This window comes from Mugil cephalus, chromosome 8 (genome assembly GCF_022458985.1).
Source record: "Mugil cephalus isolate CIBA_MC_2020 chromosome 8, CIBA_Mcephalus_1.1, whole genome shotgun sequence".
Classification (NCBI taxonomy): domain Eukaryota; kingdom Metazoa; phylum Chordata; class Actinopteri; order Mugiliformes; family Mugilidae; genus Mugil; species Mugil cephalus.
The window spans coordinates 11658008-11679859 of NC_061777.1; the positions used below are offsets into that span (position 1 = coordinate 11658008).

A 21852-nucleotide genomic window follows, 5' to 3' on the forward strand; every position below is an offset into this window, starting at 1 on the left:
CTCCGTCTTTAGGCTGAATCCCATACACAAAAATGTCTTCCATTGAAGTTTTACAGGTCTTATAGGATAATCCTCTTCTGAATCATATGAACTTTTACTGCAGTTTTACACATTAGAGCTTCTGTTTTGTTGTTTTGAAACTGGAACACAATAGTCAGTTAATCTGAAATACCAGGAATCTTTATAAAAACACATTTTAGTGACTTTTTTTTCTGATTTGAACCTCCAACTATTAGAGGGATTTTACAGTGTGCTGGTGAAATACCTCAACATACTCCACGGACTCACATTCTTTCTAAATATACAATATCATTAGCTATTAAAGTGTAATATTATGTTACATTTCATTAAATCAGATGCTTAGACAATATTCAAACTTTATTGTGTCAGGTTCTTTAAAATATTTACAATTTAAGTGTCAACCCTAATAACCAGTGCGACGCGCCAGCGCTAAACGCTCATTGTAACTGTCACATGAGCAACACAAACAAGCCTGGTTGTACGCTAGTAGGCTGCTGCCCTCTTGCCTGCGGGAGAGGTACAGCACACAGAAAGCACAACCAAGAACAGCACAGCAGTCACAGCAACAAAACCGCCCCGCAATGTTAGTACTCCGTGAAACACTGCCCCTCCCACCACACACACACACACACAGCTTATTAAAATGAGACCACACACACAGACGCACAAACGAGCCAGACTGCTTGACATTTCTGAACAGTCTGTGTCTTTTGACAGTGTCAGAACCAGACATGACAAACTACATGATCCATACATAGCGTGCATTAGACTGTGTGTGTGTGTGTGTGTGTGTGTGTGTCTGACATGGATGTGGATTTGGACAGACAATCTGCCGCCCCAGATGTCATCAGAGTGACCAGTGGTCCCGTTGTCTGACCCCTGACCTTCCCAGATGGTGACACACCACTCCCTCTATCAGCGAGGCCTTATGGGGGAAGAAGCTTCTGAGAGTGTGTTTCTGTACTCGTCAGCTTTAAAGGATGTGTCAAGATTTTAAATTCATTCATATATATATATTTATCAAAGCTTTGAGTGTCTTTTTAAGTGTTTTTCATACAGTAAGTGGAGCATAAATCTTCGAATGTGGATACAAACAGAAGCAGAATTAAATTTCTTCCCCTGTGAACCATCTCCTAATATCACGTGCGTGAGATTTAAGGAATAATTCATTCACACAAATCTGCAAAGAATAATCGGCTGAGTTGGATTTGTGTTGTGTTGCACACATTCTGAACCTGCAGATGCAGAACAGCAAAGACAACCTGCTCTGTCTCCTCTACACTAATATATTCATTACTGCCATTAACCTTTCTGCTACACAGTCCCCTTATCTAATTATCCCCCACTTACTGCTGAACACACACTCTCTCACACGCACGCACGCTACACACCGCATCCCCACCTCCGCTACCCCACATGTTGTTTGACAAATGAGTGGTCTCGCCTCATCAAGCACATGACAATGTAAACAGATGGGAGGTGGAGACAGGGACTCGTGCCAGATCTAAACACACAAAGACAATGCACACACACACACACACACACGCATAATCACGCACACGGTGCAAAATCCCTGACATATGTTGCAGTTATTCAAACAGCCATGGTCGCAGCCACTTCCAGACGCTCGGGAAGTATGGCTGACAGGAGGGTTCTTTTAGAGCACCAACTCAGGAGAAATTATCTGATTTATTGATTCGGCTTCTCCTTTGTGCCCTTAATGGGGGCGCAAGATTGTTGGGAGTATGAGCGGAGACACGGACGACCTAAACTAATATCACAGGGGCCATGTGTCTCACAATAGTAGCAGTACAGTAGTAGTAGTGCACATCTGTTCTTTTAAGCGCTTGACAAAGACGAAGGCTGCAAACCTAAGCTGACCTGAACTCTGTACAGCTGATACTGTCAAATCATGTTAAAATATTTCTGAGGCCTGTTACTGGTCTACAGCCAATAATCAGGTTACCTCTGTGCATTCAGTTTCATGAAGTAGGTTAAATGTCCTCTATCATGTCTTGAAGAAGCCCTGCATGATGGCTCATAACATTCATTCATTTTCTCTGTCTGGTTGCTTGGTCCCCAGTCGAACCCAGGACCTTCATGAGAAATTGTGTGAATAAATCCGTAGTGAATCGTGGCATTTTAAATTGTTTTATTGAGAAAGAAACTTGAAACACAGATACACATTTAAGTTGCACTTTGTACGACATCAGCAAATACATTTAACTATAATAGTTCTTGACTGAGACGCTACGTTTCAAACAAACTTGTTTCCACAAAGCACGCAGCATCTGAAAACATCTTAAAGAAGTTTTGATACACGTTCTACGAGGGGATGAGAGATCGTTCTTTCAGATCACGACATTTGTGGTCCCATATGTGCAACACAATTATCACTGTGTATGTAATGAAAAGAAAAATGTCTACATTTGCTTTGAAAAGAACAACCCTTACACTCTTGAGATAAATGTAGGGTTTCAGACGTGGTTTGAGCCTTTTATTTGAAGCACACCCACTTCAGTGAGCACAGTTATTATTACAGAGATAAATATTAATAAAACATACTTTACAGCATCGGTTTGCAGACATCACATTAGTTTAAACAGAATTACAGCCGTGCATTTAAGAGAGAGAAAAAGGGACTCTGCTCCCTGATTCCTCGCTTTCATGCATAACTAATTTTAACTATTCTATAACACCAGGTCGTCCTCAGCGGGAGGACAAGAAATGTAACACTGTTGTGGTATTTTAATAAAGACAGAAGTTGTGACGTTGCACCAGGGTTCGTTGTGAGTGAGCAAGACGGACTGATATAAGCTGTCCCATTTTAAATATGTCTAACATGATCTAATGATATCTGAAGTAACTATATACAGTAAGTGCCACAGTTTATAGCAGAACTAGATAAAAATCTTCCCGTTTCTCTTATTTTCTCATTGTAACCATACGTTGACCGTACTTCCTGTTTCTGTCACATCCTCTTATTTCACTTTCACAGCTCCCTTTTCTCGACTCACCTGCGTTATCCTCACAACACGTCGCAAATCACGTCAAATATATTTGAGATAAGCATAATAAAAAGTTAACATAACTTTCATGGATTTAAACATTTTCAACAGAGGCTGAAATCACACCATTGTATTTAAACCTCCTCGGATAGAAAAAGAAATGAAGTAGTGGATACTCTGCTGCAATCTCATGTCTCTTGTCCACTCAGTCCACGTTTAAAATTCTCTCGGTTATTCACGATGGTGATTTGTTCCTGTTGCTGTTTGCCAGGTTCCTGCATTGGTTTTCATTGGTCCAGGCTCACACAGCTCCAGGCGTGCGGGTCCAGCTTCAATGAGTTTGATCAGGTGCAGCAGGAGAAGTTTGGTTTCTTCCTGGGGGCGTCTAAACTGGGCAGCGACTGGTAGCGACTTTTATCGTCAACGGCGGCCTGCTTTGTCACCTGCCTGTGAGACGGAAAAAGAAGGTTTCATCATGTGGTTGTTTGCTGCTAAACACATGTTATCGCTCGTCACAGCTGCAGTAACAGATGTGAAGTGAAGGTTTGGAGAAATAAAAGCACATGATTTATTTACTTTTAGGTTTTCACTTAAAACTGTAATTACTATTTAAAAAGCATATTGTCAATTTACGACATTATTACACTTCAGTCCTGTCTATTTATTTATAAATACATTCACTTTCCACATCTGCTTTCTAAATCTTTCTGTGAATTAATTTTATCCACACTCTTACTCCCAATTTTACACTAATCATTTGTGTGAATTTAGCTATGATGTGGTGTTGTTGTTTGCTACTGATTACGCTGGGGGAAGTACATTGAATAAGTCCAGTTTGAGTTTTTTTTTTTTTACTATGTTAGTCTGGAACAACCAACACAAATGCACCAAATGCACTGAAAGAGTGAAATCAGTTCCTTAGTGGTTTCAGTATATACACTCACTAGCCAGATCATTAGGTACCCTAGTGAAAATAAATGCATTATTATAAGAGTCTTGCACTAAACACTGGTGGTAATTCAACTGCGTGATGTAACTGCTGGTTTCTGTTATTTAGCCGCTGACTAATAACTGATGTTATTTATTTTCTTAAACAATAGAAACGTGTGTCACAACTCAATACAATTAACTAGTACAACAAACCACAGCCTCCAAAACCAAAACTCAGTTATTTTAAACTAATGCTGAATACCTGGATTTTCACTAGTGTACCTAATAAAGTGGCCAGTAGTCAATGTGTCTCTGAATTGCACATTCAGCTGACTGAAACATCTGTATCTCACCTGGCCAGGTGCAGCACAGCCTCCAGGATGTTGGAGCCATCTTTGGCACTAGTCTCGCAGAATAGAGTGTTGTAGGTCTGTTGGGTAAAAAGGGGGAAATATTTCAGTGTAAAGTCAAAGGTTTTAACTTGGATTTATATTTGGATTAAACAAGGACGAGAGCAAAGACATGCTTTACAGTTACATGGTCAACGACATGTCCTTTAGTGGATTTTTATTTGTAATTACCATGGCCAGTTTCTCCCCGTAGCTGGTAGGAACACAGCTAGTTACATCTCTTCTGAGATCACACTTATTACCCACGAGCATGATGGGAATATCTTCACGGGACACGTCCTGCCAAGCAAAAGGAAAAGACAGTTAATGCGCTGTGTAATTCAGAAGAGTGATAACAGAATGAAAGCCAGAGCCGTAGAGAGAGTCTGGCCAACTAGTGAATGGATCATCTGACCTATCACGCTATGCTGATTGGTTCTGAGCTGGTCACATGTTTCATGGCTGCCATGTTAGCTACCTCTAACCAATATTCACCCATAGAGAAGTGGCATTAACAGAGAATAAAACTGGATTAAAAGTTAAAACATGCCACAGTGCTCAGCCTACGGCTCCAGCACAGGACTGGGAACAAAAACAGAAAATAAATAAAATAAAAGGAAGAACTGGATGTCAACTGATTTCTCCCTTTTACATGAGGTAAATGTCAATGTGTCTCTTTGATGTTTGTTAAGATTTTATATGGGAGAAATAAAGCAATACCATCATTAGTGTGTACCTTGATCTCAAAAACACCCACCACCGCTTTACAAATGAATTAAGTTTTAAGTTAACCATGCCTTATGCTAGCCTTATGCTAGCTAGTTGTCTAGACTAAATTGTTAAAAATAGTTGAAAATTAGCAGCTATCGTCATATATATTGTGAAACCCATGTGTGCATGTATGTAATTTATGTCCGTGTAGATAGACAAATTTGCCTTGGTTACTACTAAGTTATTATGGCTAGTGTGCTAATGTAATAATGATAACATAATGATAATAATGCTAAATAACAGAAAGACTAGTTTAATTTTCCTTATTTCTGAGTATTTATAATTTCAGACTTTTAAGAGTGATGGATGAACACAGCTCCGTGACTGAAGAGGCGATTGACCTACAAAGCATTTTACAAGCTCATTTAAGATATTTAAAGTGAGTAGACACTGGGATATTTAACTGAGGCCCTTTTACATATTGACGGACGTTGGCAATAACATTTATAGGCCTGTTAGGGTTACACTGTAGAATCTTCCCTCCGATGCATCTAACATGGCACACATGATTTGACTTGGCCAGACTCTCTCTACTATACGGCTCTGGAGGAAACTGTTTGTGTCTACATATTAGTGAATCATTTTAGACATCACAAGACTGAATCATAAGAAATACACAAAAGTCACAGGACAGCACAACACCATCTGTACACGGTTTACATGCAAACACTTACATGTCTGCTGCATGTAGAGAGAGAAACAAGTCGCTTAGTTCGACATTCACATGAACAATCAATGCTGTCAGGAAATCACAATCACACTGGAGTGTAGCGATGAATATTTTTGACTTGTGTCTGTGGAAAATGTCTCGCTGCATCATCATCATCTTTTACCTCAATCATATCCACCCAGTCTCTGACGTTGAGGAAGCTCTTCTCACAGGTGACGTCGTACAGCAGCAACACACCGTCCGCCCGTCGGAAATAAGACTTTGCAATGCTGCGAAACCTGAGAGGACAAGAGACAGACATTGTCAAGTTAAATGTTGTTTTGTATTGTCTATGGTGATTAAAATGAATACAGCGCATCCTCTGGACGGGCACCTGTGTATATTGAGTTGAGAATAAAACAAGTCAAACTAAATGATACAAATTTAGCTCCAAAAGCAAATCATCTAAAGGCTCATCCCATGTCTCTCTACGGTTTATTAAAACATTATTATTAAATGACTTTAATACACACCTCTCCTGTCCTGCAGTGTCCCACAGTTGCAGTACAACAGGCTCTCCATCAACAATCAGTGTCTTCATCTGGAAATCCACCCCTGAAAACACAAAGAGACTATTTGAATATTGAAATAAGCAGTTAGTCAGTCAGCTGACACTTAGAAGCATTTATTATCAACGCTTCTTTTGTTTTTGCTTCAGATCACAAAGGAGAGAAGAAAATCTTTATCATCTAACTTAGTATCGACAAAGAGGTGAGTTCAGCTCCTCACCCAGAGTGGTGCCGGAGTTAAATTTGAACTCATTCTTGCAGAGACGGAGCAGGAAGCTGGACTTCCCCACAGCAGCGTCTCCGGCTAACACGATCCTGTAGGCCTTCTCTGATGTCATGTAGCCCAGGTCAACGTTGTCCTCTTTCTGCAGAGGGGCAGAGAGACAGAGAGTTAGTCAGAGGAAAGACAAAGGACGTCCACACATGTGGCTCTGATAGGGCGGCTGTTTTATTCAGTCATCCAACTGAAGAATAAGTTGAAACAGGAAATCAGTTCCACACTATTTGACTCATACATTCACACAGACACACACTAGGTAGTGAGAAGACATATGTAGCAGGGGTGCCTTGCTTGAGGGCACTTCAGTCATGAATGCCAAGGGAAAAAGTCACTCAAATCACTTAGTCACAGTTGTCCCCCAGTTGACCTACATGATTGGCTTCATTCAGGGATGATTCATATGTAAAAAGCCTGAGGAGCAGTGTGTTTTTATGAGACGGTGATGGTTTCTGCTGAGCTCTTAAAGCTCATCTTTGATCAGGCAGAAATAATGCAATTATTACAATCTTGTGTTTTTTTTATGAGTGTTTACTTTTATGTATACGGTGACAAAGTAATTTCCCTCGTGGATCATCAAAGTCTGTATAAGTCCAGAGGAGCTAGTGGACGTGGACGGGGAGAGGGCCGTCTGGACCTTCCTGCTTGCTGAAGCCGCTGTCACCGGGACCAGATGACAACAAACAAAGATGACGTTCCCTCTCTGATAACTTCCATCTCTTACCTGAACACTGATGGCACTGAGGGCTCTTTTCATGGTCGGGGCCGGCGGCGTGCTGGTGTCAATTGATTCAGACGGCTTCCAGTCCAAAACTGAGCTGCTGTCTGACCCGAAGGCTGATTCGCCGTCCTGCGTCTCTGCCGGCTGTGACGGAGACACACAGTAACAGACAGATTAATGCTAAAGGATCAAATCTGCACAGTTATGTACAGTATGATCCTGAAACACCAATTATTAAATGTATTGCCATGACGTTTGGTATAGATATTCATTATCACCACAGGAGGGGTCTTCAACGTTCAGGCCAAGGACCCCCGAACTGATGAGAAATTAAGTAGGGACCCCGTACCTACTATACGTGCTCTATATTAATCTCGGCCTAGTGCTATTTATAAATATACATTATTATGATAATTTTGCATTCAATATTAAGCAAGATTCAAACAATACATAGGTTCAAATATAATTTCGAACATGTGCAACAGTAGGGTGGCCGTGCAACTGCCCGACATAAAGCTGTATCGTAATTGGCTCCTGCATCTCTGAATTCATGTTAATGTGTATTTAAAGAAATTTTGATTTGTAGGGGGGAAATTAGAAAAAAAATATATAAATGTCTAATCAACCAAAGATTTTGCGCCCCCCCTCGCAGTACGTCCTCTGACCCCCTGTGGAAGACGCCCTACGCCCTAGAGGATAAGTGTTGCCTCAGCAATGATTAACGCTAATTAGCATTAATTTAGCTCTATATTTCCCGCTAAACATCAGCATGTTGCCTCATGTCACCTCAGTGTCAGAGTTCTCTCCCATCATGCTGTCATTGTTGTCCTCGTCCTCTTTCTTCTTCTCCTCCCTCTCCTCCTCCACCTCCTCCTCCTCCTCTTCCTCCTCCTCGTCCTCTTCTTTGACCTCGTGCTCTGAGTCGTATCCTCCGTGCGAGCCCCTGAGCGTCGACAGGCCGCTGTCGACGTAGATCTCAGGCAGGCTGTCCTCCTCGCACTCGCTGCTGTGCCGTCGCCTCAGGCCCGGGTCGCACATGGCCAAGGCCAGGGTGTCACAGCTGGGCCGGCGGCTGTACAGAGGGTACTCGTCCATACGCTGGCAGAACCTGAGGAGCACATTGTCAAATAAAAATAATAATAACAAACAATAAACTTCCTTTTAAGCGTTTTTGTTAAAGTTTTAATTTAGCCTGTGAACATCTGTTTATCATCCTGTCGCTAGTACATAGGATGTGTAGTCTAGTGTGTTCATTCCCTTGCATGTTTCCTTTAATCGTCAGAGGTTGACGTTCAGCATCACAGCACTTTAGTTTGTACAACACCTTAAATAAATATCTCACAGCTCTTTCAACATTTACTTACACTAATCTTTAATTCCAAGTAAAAAAAACATCTTGACTTCAGGATGTGATGCGTTTCCATTACACCTAGAAATGTGCAAAACCTAAATATCGCAATAAAAATCTGGTAATGGAAACGCCTACATTTTGAAAAGAGTCTGAAGTCTCTTTAAGAGAGTTACAGCTCATTCACAAAACACCTTTCAATGGGAACACGTACAAAGCGCAACTGTACTTTATCGAAATTTCATTTTGTGAAAAAACTGAAATAGAAACGCAGCTCCTGTGAACTTAACCAAATCCCCTTTTACTGAGTAGTTCATCCAACTATTGTTTCTATAAAAATCTTAATTAGAAACCGTAATTTAATATTATATCGAGGAAGACTTTATGCATTTGTGCAGATATAGATGATATGTGACATACTGTATGTCTATACACTTTATTGATCCACAGTAGCTCAGTTGCAAATAAAAAACAATCTAAAAATTAATCAAAAATAAATAAAAATAATATAATGAAATAATAAAATACATAATAGATAACAGTATAAACTAAAATAACTATAATAATACAAGATTTGCATATATCTACGAGTAATAGACTAGATACCGTCGGTATTGTTTGTAGGTCTTACCTGTCCATTAGTGCGTACGGTGATGTGTGACAGATGCTTTTACTTCTGTTTCTGTCCTTAGTTTGTCCTGGTGTCCCATCGTTACCAGACTGTAACACAGATTATTTCAAATGTAGTTCTCCAGTGATCGCTGTACTGAATGAAAAGTCTCTAACTAACCAAGTATATTATAATGAATAAAGCCGTTTCACACATTGAGAGTATGACCAGATCAGTTTTATTCACGCAGCTTTACCCTTGAGATTTTCTCCAGAGTGGCCCTCAGACCGTCGTTACTGTCATGGAGCTTTCGATTGGCTGTCCTGTCCACACACAGAAAAATAAACGCTATTATTATATATTTTTTATAATTTTTAACACATTTCTTTTGATGTTTATGCCCTCTTAGTGCAGTAAGATCATTTTCAGTAAGTGTGCGTGCGTGTTATTGTCTGACTTACTGCAGGATCTCTATCTGACTCTCGAGGATGTCTCGCTCATCAGAGAAGTGTTTCATGAGCTCCTCGTCTCTGCAGCAAAACACAATCAGACACAGTCATTGACTTTGAGCGAAAGACAATTTGACTTTGTCATTTTATTTTCAGTGTCACAGACAGTGAGGATGCAAACGATTGTTTTATCTTGTGCACAAAATAGAGCTGACAGACCAATAAAGGATGACTTTTAATAATAAGAGTAATTAGAGTTTAAATGTGACACAAGCACTGAACTTACGTGACACTTTTAAGATACTTTTTAACTTTTGTTCTGCTTTAATCAGACAGCTACAGTTACTTTAATGAAGATTAGGATGTTAATCCCTAATGAATGATAAAGGATATAAAACACACTAGATTGTTGTACATTCAATTTAGACAGTTATATAAAATGTAACATTTATATTACATATAAATGTATATTTAAATGTTTGCATGTTAATATATATAGATAATAATAATGTATAGTATAAATTCTATTATAATAAATTATAAGGGCATGACTCATTTTGGTGTATAATGTAACTTTATAACAATAATTCTACACTTTGTAGTACAAGTACACTTTGCTAAAATTTACTACTTTTATTTCAGTAAAAGACATGAATAGGCTACTACTTCCACCACAATGTGTCAGATAATAGTCTGACCTTTTTGTGTCTATAAATATATGCTATAACAATGTTATTTACATCTATATTTTGTAATTCTAACACCTATATTATCAATCCGGTATGTGTTTCATTTCCCATTTTTTTGAGGATTGTTTTCTTTGTCTGTTGGTTTGAGGACAGTATGTTAAATAAATACTGAAACTAGATAAAATAACTGAAGCACTGATGCAGTATAGCCTTGTGCATTTACCTACAAACTCACAATACACTGAAGTTTTTATGTAACATTTAATTTTTCTTTCATATCCGGCAAAAAGTTCAGCTTCGCTCGTCCCCTGAAAGACATCGCGTCTGATTCATGAATGAACAGAAGACACCTCAAAGGACGGAGGAACAACAGTGTCAACATGATGAGCCGCTCCGTGGAGGCGGGGAGTCACCCTGCCTGTGGCTCTGTTGCTTCTGTTGCTAGGCAACGCCTCTGAAGAAGTTATTGTGTGTGTATGTGTGTGTGAAGTCACTCCAGGATATCCTGTTTCAGCTGTGACAAAACAAAATTTAGAAAAAAAAAAAAGAAAAAAAAACCCTCGGGAAGGAACGCACTGTCAGCCAACCGAGGGATGAGGCTCCCTTCATCTCCCTGTCTCTGTGTCTCTATGTCTCTGTCCTGCTACAAAGTTTCTCACAGGGAGCTCGTGGCCAGATTTTATTATTATCCGAGTCTTCTAAAACAGACATTTATGTATTAAAATGTACGTTCTGGATCGCAGGTGCAAATATTTACTATTCTCAAGGTAATGTGCAAATAAGAAAACCAGCTTGACAACTTCTAATTGTAGGTTCAGGCTTTCAGAGTTCACAGTGAAAGCGAATAGTGTGTGTGCGCGTGTGAAGGGAGTAAGTAGGATGGTGTGTAGTCTTGTGTAACAATGCCTTTTCATTTCCCACCTGGAAAATTTAAATGTGAGACTCCTGACCCAAAAAAAAAAAAAAGGTTTGGCCTTTAGACTGCGCTTCACAAAAATGAAAGAAAGGTCCAAAACTGAGCTGAATTCCAACACATCGCACATTAAAGTACATAAAAACTACGGCAAAATATAGTCAGCTCACCGCTCAGAGTTGATGCTTTGATCGGTCAGCTCGGTCTTCAGTGAGTCCATCTCGCTCTGCAGACAAGCCACTTTGGTCTGAGACTTCAGCAGCTCCTGTTTTAACCGCTGGTTCTCCTGCACGGAGAAAATTCAAGAATATGAGCGCGTAGGAGAATTAAACTCACCGACACGGCAGCAGGTTTGAAAGGAGCTTAGGTTTGTCCATTCTCACCAGCGTCAGCTCATTGATCCTCTTCTTCAGCGTCGGGCTCTCGTCTTTCACCGTGATGTTTTTGTACTTCTCTTCTATCTGATGGGTGGGTTCACATATTTAGGATTAGGATTACTTCCCTGAATCAGACTTCATTCTCTCTGAATAGTTTTAGACATCGTAGCACCCGTGGGAACTGTGCAGAGGCACAACGTGACAGCAGGTACGGCAAATCTTCACGGCCCCTGGCCAGCAGAGGGTGACAGACTTTATGCTACAGCACTGTCTATGTGCAAAATCTTTTATGATGTAAAAGTTCCTCTGCACTTTCAGTGACCTTTACATGTTGTTTGCGTGACTATTTAATGAGGAAAAGCGTAAAAAGTTATCTTTCTCTGACCCAAAAAAAAGAAATAAAAGGAGAGTAACAGGAGAAACGAAGGCAAGACTGTGGTAAGTGAAGCATATGATGCATTAACTATGGGGGAGAGACATTTGAAGAAACAATAACATCAAATTATTCGTTGTTCGGTGGTTAAAATCAGTGAACTTTAGCTAGCACAGCAGAGCTTAGCCGGGAGGCTGAATCATAGACTGTATAAATATTTATCTTTATACTGTCTATGGGCTGAACACGTGAATAAGCTACACTTTCAGTCAACTTGGTGTCATGTTTCTACAGGTTTAGTTTCTTTCTTTCTTTATTATTTGCAAACATTCAACAGGAGATACAAACGAGAGAAGTGTACTACAAACTAGAAGGGAATAGAACAGCAAGGGACTGGACCAGAACAACAATAAGACAAACAAGCCAGTGATGGTGATGAAACTAAAGATGTAAAAAAAGAATAAAACACAAATAAGATAGGAGTAGTTTGAGTGTGTGGGTGAGTGAAGTGTGTGTGGTTTACGGGGCTAAACTTCATGTAGAATTTGAGGAGAAAAAGTAAATAAATAATAATAATAATAATGATAGGTTTTTCCATATAAGTGTATTCTGTGAGGATGTTTAGCCAGCGTTAGTAATCTGTTCACTGTAACGTTACTAATCTGTTCACTGTAACGTTAGTAATCTGTTCACTGGAAATGTTTGCCAATGGCGTAAACTCGCTGATCGAGACGAGACGTTTTCGGTGGTTTCCAGTAAGGTTAAACGTGTGTTTGTGCTTTTGTGGGGCCAGAAGAATAAATTGGTCCTGGTTCAGCTTCTTGTGAAAGCGTTCAGTGTCATTCCACTGTATCCACAGTGTTTCCCACACTGTCTTTATGCATTTAAATAGGCCAGATGCAAGAGTGTGTTTAGGACAGATCAACAGCGTGCGATTGTACTTTATTTGTACTTTGTTTGTGTTTGTTCTTAAATACTTCCATCTGACTGCAGTGTGGATAATATCATTAGAGAGCGGGGACACACGTCCACAAAGATGCGTCTCATCTTTGTGCTCGATGGGATGTTATTTTCCTTTAAGACAGATACACAGACCGCTGAGCAGCATCTGACCGGCGGTGTCGACACAAACCGAGCTTAGGCGAACAAATGAAACATTTACCATCTGCATCCTCTGGATCTTACACTGCAGCTCGCACACTTCGGCTTCGTAATTTCTCCGCAGGTCGCTCAGCACGGCCTCTGTTCGCTTCTTCTCCTGCAAAGAGAAAAATAAGACAAGAAAACAATAAATGAATCAATTTCATTAGCGGAATTTGACTGCGACGATATATTTTTTTGCAAAGTGAGTAGGTGTGTTTGTTCTTTCTACAGTCCCGTGACAAACCTGCGCTATTTTAACGCCGATGTTGAACCATAAACCGAGGGGCAGTTTCCAAAAATAAGTTGTGTCAGGACATGAGTGTGTGTGTGTGTGTGTGTGTGTGTGTTGTACAGGTGAGGGTTTTCTGCGACAAAACAAACAAGCGCTCCAGAGTCACCGCAATGGAGAACACTTACATAAGTTTATACACACAGGCAGTGATAAGACGCAGAGTTAAAGCTCCTGTGAGAGATTACAGGAAACCTCAGCACCAAAGGCTTTATACCGCTCAGTCTTTCTCATTTAAATGAATGGAAAGTTAACTACTATTATCAAAACTTAACATTTCCCACAATACGCTGTTGTGATTAAAGGAAATAACACTGCTTTCTATAAACCCACAAGTTCTTAAAAGAGGTTTAATTCAAGAGCTCAGTCAAAAATTTGAATTTGCAGAGACCAGAATTCACGCAGGTTTAGGAGTTTGCGTGTCACGTGTCATCGTCTGCATCACCACACACGCGGCCTTCGCAGATTATCATCTTCATCCGCACACGGCCCGGCCTTATCGTCTGCAAACATGCACACCCTGATCACTTTAAACCGGAGGATAAATCATGCTCCAACACCTCGAGCTCTCCTCTCCTTTATGTCATGTCCACGGACTGTGCGAAATCCCGATGGTCGGGTCGGTAATCTGATATACTGGGGTATGTGTTTGTTTGACATGAGGGAAGAGCTGAGCAAACGCACCCAGCTTATCACTTACACAAACTCCAGAGCAACTGGTCTACAGTCAGCTTAACTAGAAAACTAGATCACAGGGTCATATTTACACAGTCTGGTCCATCCATATATATATATATTTGGACACTAGAATTTATGTTATTTCCGCTGCACTTTTCATCAGAGAACATCACGTTACAGTTCTAACGCGGAGCTGAGGAACAAACTCTTAACTTTAAGACAAAAACTATGATTTTAGGGCCTTAATTGTAACTGCAGATATTGAACATAATCTTAAAGAAAATTTTCATTGTTAATACTATGTTGCAAAAGAATGTGTTTTCTCCTTAGATATGCTTTAATGTAGCAGAGCCAGTTGCATCCTTAGATTCTTTGGGGACCCATGAAAAAAAAAAAGGAAATGCAGTCTGGTTTTCAAACACAAAAGACAAGAGGAGGATGGAAAAACAGCAACGATAAGTGGTAAGTGGATGCACTCATAATACAGTAAATGCTAATGCATTTAATTAGTTTATATACACAGGACTAGTGAACACTCATGTCTCATTTTAGTTCATCATTTCATAACATTGCCGTTCAGAACCAAACTCCACTGTGCAGAGCTCACCCGTGCGCTGTGCTCCCTTTTATCTCAGAATGAATCAAACTAATGATTTGGCCCCTCTAATGTTTCTGTCACCTCTCTGGTGGATTTTTGTTTTTCCAGGCCCGTTGACTTGCATTTAGTTTGCATTTGAGTTCACAAATCCAAATCTGACTGGTAAAAAAAGCACTAATGCGTTGCATCTTTTGAGTTAAAAACCTTTGACCCTTTGAAATTAAAATTGCGTGTAAAAATTGTTTTGTTGTAAGTCATGCGTCTTTCCTCCAGTTCAGGTGTGACTGTATATTCGCTATACGCGAACGCATATGGGACTAACCGTATCTGAATTCAGTGTGTTTCTTTCAGTGTCTGTCTCTGAGTCTCTCCCACCTGTTCCCGTGTTTTTCTCTCCGCCGCATGAATACGTTGGTCCATCTCCTCCTCCATCTCACTGAGCTGCATTGATGCTTGGTCCTGGGCTCTGGAAAACAGAACGGACTCATCTCACAGCTCTACAAAGAAAACTGCAATAACCACAGTATCTACTGTTCACTGGATTATTCTGCACAGGGTATGAGGTTGCTTTGAGAATTCACCAAATCTGCACGTTTGGCTCAATAAATAGTTAATCCTAATAATTTATTGAAAAGGGTATGATGGCTGGGAGACATTGACCATCATATCGTTCCATTTATAAGGGATATTTATATTCATTCACCACGACACAATCAACAGGCAGATGAACCCGTTACGTGTCTTGAAATCATGAAGATATGCCGTGTTATCTTGGGATTTCTCTATCGTGTTCACAAGGATGTTTTTAACACAGTGTCACGCAGATCCATTATCACGAAGACAAACTTCGTTCAGATTGACTCATCAAATGTCGCTGTCGTTGGAGAATAATTCTCCACAAATCATGCCCGTGTTTGACTAGGAAGAAGCTCTAGTCCTTAAACGTCGCGACTCGTGTGGAATCATCAAACACCCACGGTGTCGTCTACCGCGGATGTCAGATCAAAGCTTCAAGCGTTCATTGTCGTTCAGGAAAGGACTCGCTGTGTTCGCTGTGTGTGCGCGCATTGCTCACCGTTTGATGGCGAGCGCCAGGTTCTCCATCTCTGAGTTCTGCTGTTTGATCTCTTTGGTGAAGTTAATGATGACTTTCTCGAAGTGAGGAATGAGTCTGGGCTCAGTCAGACTGATGTTCTGGTACAGGATTGCAGCTTGTTCATGCCTGGGAGAAAATCAGAATGATCACTTTTTGGTGTTTTCTGAGTGCACGTAATTACGTCTCTGTTTAACCAACATCTGATATTAACTGCAGTCGACTGAGGGTCAAAGCGACATACTCCAGGTTTACCATTAATGAGAGGTGGCAGGGAGACAACACATATGAATGAATACTTAAACCTCTGTGTGTTCCTGGGTTAATTTTTTAGATGGATAGATATTTTAGTATTAAATTTAAGTACAAAATTTGCATCCAATTAACATGACACCATGACGAACGAAACCTGTATTTCCACGGTGGTACTGTTGTAGCAAACGTGCATTTGCCTGCAGGTTAAGTCTAATAATGAGTTGATTATTTAGTCAAACTGACTGCTGGCTGGCTTATGACTCTTGCAGTGACGTACCACGGAGTCTGCTTCGCCAGTTCAGTAATAAGAAAAGACTTATCCCATAAGGATGTGTCAATTTAGCCTCAGTATCAGCTGTTTAAATACACAGCTTATCCACCGGACATGTCATTATGATAAAGTGTCCCGCATCACAGCACCATAGTAAAACTGGGTCATGTGAGTGTGCGATGAGTGTCTGCGTGTGTTTGCCGTCTGACGGGGCGGACGGGGCTGTAATCCTGTGCATATAGACACTGCTGAAAGGCTGTCAATAGCGCAAAGTGACTAACAGCATCACATATAAACTGATCATGACAGAAACCCACACAAACGGGTCCAAACAATCAGGTGTCACATCGGATGACATGTAAACAGACAGAAACAGGAGCGGTTGCTAGGATGGAGTTCATCTGATACAGCGCTGTGCATGCAGCCGTGAATGGTTGTCGGTCTGTGTGTGTGTGTGTGTGTGTGTGTGTGTTAGCCCTGCGATAGACTGGAGACCTGTCCAGGGTGCACAGCTGGGATAAGCTCCACCCCCCACGACCCTCCAGAGGACAAGCGGTTACAGAAAATTAATGAAAGATTCAAGTGTTTTGGTCAACACTTTGCAGCACTTCTCTAAATAGTTGGGTTTCAGTCTTATTTAATAGATATTTAATCAGATTCTTTGGCTATACACTGTCACCATATTAGAAGTTATGTGCCAAAGTTAACGTGGAGTATTGTTGGTGCATGGGTTGAATTTATGCCGGAAAATATGTCAAAAGTTCGAAATCTGGGAAATCTGAAAACTGGCTTTTGATATGCTTGTCGTGATGGTGCACTCCTGACCCAGAGTTTCAGTTTAAACATAAAAGAAGAAGGGTAAGCCATGAGCATCCATAGATTTATAACTCATCTATTAGTTTCATTGAACTGCTTTTATGACAGTGACGCAAAATGATCAGTCAGCTCAAACAAATGGTATCAGGTGGTTACATAGTCTTGTGAGTTGAAAGTTGGTATCCATGGACCTTCGCCAAACATCTTCATCCGTCTGGTAGAAAAATAAATACACTGTACAGCAAAGACGTTATTTGCAGGATAATAAAAAGCAAAACCAAAAGCGTGATGGACATCTTATCGGCCAAGTTGAGGACGTATCATTTCGGGACACAGTAATTGTATTTAGGGGAAATCAGCTGAGAGGCTGAACATTGTAAAACTAAATGTGCAACTCGTTGCATCAGTCCCAACCATGATAAACTTATGAACAGGAAAATCCTTTTTTTTATACTCTTATACTAAAATGTATTTATTTAAATTCAAATTTATTCTTTCATCTCCGGAAAAGCAAACACTGAGATTAGCTGCGTTTGGTATTTTCCATGTTGTCATCTGTCAGCTGACTTATGTAACAGTGACTGTAGCTGCTTCGGGATAAGAGACTGCATTTAACGGACGGCGCCGCCGTGACAATCGATGTCCGGATGCCACAGCAGAGCAGCGCGAGGTTCGAATCCCATGCCAGGCCTGGGGCCACACACATACACACACACATCGTACATAGTGTCGAATTGAAAACACAAATTACACAGTATGTAAAATGTGTAAATAGTTCAAATATAAACAAATAAAAGTTTTTTGACACTGCTGTTAATTCTATGTCTTAATTTTGGTGCTGATACCAAAACCAGGAACATGTTTTCCTACAAAAGAAACTACAAAAAAAAAAAAAACTGTTGAAAGAAATGTTAAATGTTGGTCCAAGCTGCTTCACAGGAAGACAGAAAACTCCTCAACGCAGATGAGGATTAAAGGAGCGTTCTAGTTTTACATCCAGCAGACGTGTCAAAAGTCAGGTCGGTTTTGCGAAAGCGAATTTGAGTGGAATAAAATTTTCAAGACTAATGAATGACTAAGTCACAAAATAAACATGTGACTTTTAATGTGAATTACGTGACTGGTCAGATGAATGACTGAACCTTCATCTAGTTCGGCTCATGTAACAGATGCTGGACTTGCAAACCTGACTCAGAAAGCATCCCGTGAGCCAAACACTGATGGTCAACAGATAAAACACAACATTATAAAACTCTGAGCACAGCCCAACTCACTGTTACATACTGAAAATTATCTAGACACCTGATGGAGAAAACTGTGGCCTAAGTAACAAATGAGCATTGAGGTATGATTTCAAAAGAGTTTCTCATACTATTAGAAGTATTTGTCATTGGATTTCATTTTGCGTGTTGTGTTTTTAAGAACAGACAGACATCACCGGATGTGATCCTGGGTTCACTGAGGGCAAAGAGTACTGACAATATATTGGGCCTTCATACATTCAAGATGGTCAAAATGTCAGGAGCTCCCCCCCTGGGGCCGCCAAACAACTCTGACCTGACCTGACTGTGCACCCCTAGACATCACCCTACAGTGCTGCATAATTATGCTGCCATATTATATGAGAATTACAGTGTTTCATTGTTAACTTCCTTTAGTCTTATTTCAGTTCAGAACTGATTCAGTAAATGTTTCTGCAGAAGGAACACTCGATTTTCTGGGTTCTGTGGTGAATCTGCTGACATGCTGATCAGCTCTGACATACAGCTGACTGTGACTGAAGACTATGCAATTGTATCTTGTGTGCAGCTGAAACTTCGAGTTTGAAGTCACATTTGGTCTTTTTCTTTTCAACGTCTTTATGAAACTTACCAAATATCCAAGAGATTCTTATTATTCTGATGCTTTTAACACAACACAACTCCAGTGAGCTGCTGTAAACGTTATGAATGTCACTACACCATTCAGTGACCTTAGATGTTGTAAAGGACACGGCCTAGTTTCACTTGACTCTGTCTGGCTCCAGGTATGACGGAGATGTCTTAACTGTTGTTTGAAACGGCACAGGAAGTTTTCATTTATGGAATAGTTCTGTCTTGTTTACACTGTAAACACTTGCATCTAAGACGTTTTGACATTTGTCTTTTTGTCTTTTTTTGTTTTTTGTTTTTTACTTAAAGCTCCCCAGATGTCTGCTTGCTGGATAGAAGATGTGTAAAACTTCAGTTGTAAATTTCTCATCAATATGGCAACTTATTGACTAATAATGAAAGCACAGTTTTATAAGAACTTGCAGTCATACAAACACCACGTTCATTCACACAAAGTCACATTATGGGTTTTATTTATTATTATTTGCACAAATTTAAAATATAGACTGATTGATCTTCCCCATTGTTTCTTGTTTCGTTTTTTTCTTCACGTGTTTCACCTTAATTTCATTTTTGTATCCTACTAATTTTCCTGTGACGACAAAAACATTCTCACTATCACCTTTACGCACACTGCGCTCACTGTTGAACTCACTCTTATCGCCTGGACATTTCCATATTTTAATCGCATGCCTGACTGACCCAGTGCGCTTACCTGGGTATGAATTTGGCCTGCTCGCCCAGCCTGCTCTCGAAGCGCTCCCAGGCGGCGGACACGTCCCCTTCCTCCATATCCATGTCCTTTGCGTAGCGGTCGTGAAATCCGCTGATGAACTCCTGCAGGGTGACGGTGCCGTCGTTGTCGACGTCAAGCCGGCCAAATATCCGGTCCGCCTCGGCCGCAGAAACCTGCAGCTCCGCGCAGATGGTGAGAAACTCGTTCCTCTCGATGCGCCCGGAGTTGTCCACGTCGTACGCGCGAAAGAGGGAGCGCAGCCGGTCCTGCTCCTTTACGCTCATGCCCTTGGGGGGATGTGGCTGGCTAAGAAAAAAAAAAAAAAGAAGGCGTTTCGGTAAATCGTGTTTTCCCCCGAGGAAACCTACAGAAGTGACAGTGTTTTATTCTTTGGACGCCAGTAGAATTATAAGAAGTTCAGCAGTTCGTCAGCTCGCTCTTATCCAAACATTCCGACAGCTGTTTCGTCTCCACAAAAGTTTGGGATTGAGTTAATCCATTTAAACTAAAACTAAATGAAACATCACGCCTCCTCGCGCATTGTCTTCACCAAATAATGTTCCACTTTGTTACAGCCGGTCCCCTAAAAAGCTGCTGTGCCAGTGACTCAGGTACAAGAACTCGTCTGCGGTCGGTAGTCTACCTGTGTGAGTGTGTGTATGTGTGTGTGTGTGTGTGTGTGTGTGTGTGAGAGTGTGTGTGTGTGTGTGTGTGTGTGTGTGTGTGTGTGCGTTCACTCCTCTCTATTCACATTTCAGGTCTGGGCTTCAGGCCAGGTGAAAGTGCCTCTGTTGTGGGGAAAGCTTAATAGCCTGCAGTTGAATAAACTTTATAAATTATGTAACCAGATATGGTTAGGTGTCTTTATTTCGACAAAATAACCTCATACCGGAGCTCAGTTTGGGTTTTTAGTGAGCATAAGGATTTATTATGTCATTAACTGAACCTCAAATAACAAAGTAAATTTCAGGATATGTCTGTCTGGTTATGTTTGTCTTCAGTGACTTAACTTCCCTACCCTCCCTCCTCATCCATGTGTAATCCCAAATGCACAATCGCAATATAGTATCATCAACAACATCTAAAATCAGACAAGTTTCAAACTAGACAAGTGTATTTAAAGAGTAATAAAAAAATATTTCTTGATCAAAGTAAACTGACCCACACTTTTTATTGTTCAGAGACAATTATATTAATCAAATCCTAGTTTTAACAAAATTTATAAAAACAAAACCTTGCTTGGATAACTTCTTGAACATATAGTGATTTCCTGTGACATCCAAACACATCCTAAACTAGACTATTAATAGCAACAAGACAAGGAACTTGTGGCCTTTTTATTACAAGGTAATTTTGAAAAAAGTCGGCTTACATGTTCAAATCTTTCATAAATCCTAATCTACCATAAAAAAAAGAAAAAAAGAACTGAGGCTGCAGGGTCAGAACATGAAAATACACAATATCCACACTGTCCACTCACTGTACTGATTACGAGTTTCCCCCCTCTCACCTTGAAACGCTCTTATCTTTGCTGATGGAGAATTCATCCAAAGTCAAGGAGTCCTTGTCTCCTTCTGAGTCTTCTTCGCTCTCCTGCTGCTCCCTGAAGCCGCTGAGGAACTCCTCTAGTGTCACTGTGCCGTCTTTGTCGACGTCCAGGCGGTTGAAAATCCGTTCTTCTTCTCTGGACGGGACTTGGAGCTCCCGACAAATGGCAGAGAACTCGTTCTTCTCAATCCTCCCCGACTTATCCACATCATAGGCGTGAAAGAGCGAACTCAGGCGGTCTTGCTGCTCCTCGCTGTGTCTCTTTGCCATGGTGCTGCTGCTGATGCTTTAGAAAATAATGAAGCAGGGCTGGTGCGGTCGGTCGCAGGTGATAAGTGGCAGACAAACGCGATAGAAAAACTGCCAGAGCCTCCTGAAGTTTAACTAGGTAGAAAGTGAAACCTTTTGCTCAGTGTCCGAAGAAAGTCCCATTGTTGGGAGGAGGCCGACTGCAGCTCCA

General features: G+C 40.7%; 1 protein-coding gene across 1 annotated transcript; it reads right to left on the reverse strand.

The window, feature by feature from the left end:
- Nucleotides 1–2158: 2158 nt before the first annotated feature.
- On the reverse strand, nucleotides 2159–21846 carry rasef (RAS and EF-hand domain containing). Its single transcript, XM_047590900.1, has 18 exons — nucleotides 21355–21846; nucleotides 19824–20150; nucleotides 15878–16024; nucleotides 15178–15268; nucleotides 13257–13352; nucleotides 11728–11805; nucleotides 11515–11630; nucleotides 9755–9823; nucleotides 9550–9616; nucleotides 9315–9403; nucleotides 8122–8443; nucleotides 7339–7479; nucleotides 6558–6702; nucleotides 6302–6383; nucleotides 5953–6067; nucleotides 4541–4648; nucleotides 4313–4389; nucleotides 2159–3476 (listed from the first exon to the last, which is right to left on the reverse strand). The coding sequence occupies exons 1-18, from the start codon at nucleotides 21660–21662 to the stop codon at nucleotides 3374–3376; spliced, it is 2481 nt and encodes an 826-aa protein (XP_047446856.1). The 5' UTR covers nucleotides 21663–21846; the 3' UTR covers nucleotides 2159–3373.
- Between the last annotated feature and the right edge of the window lie 6 nt (nucleotides 21847–21852).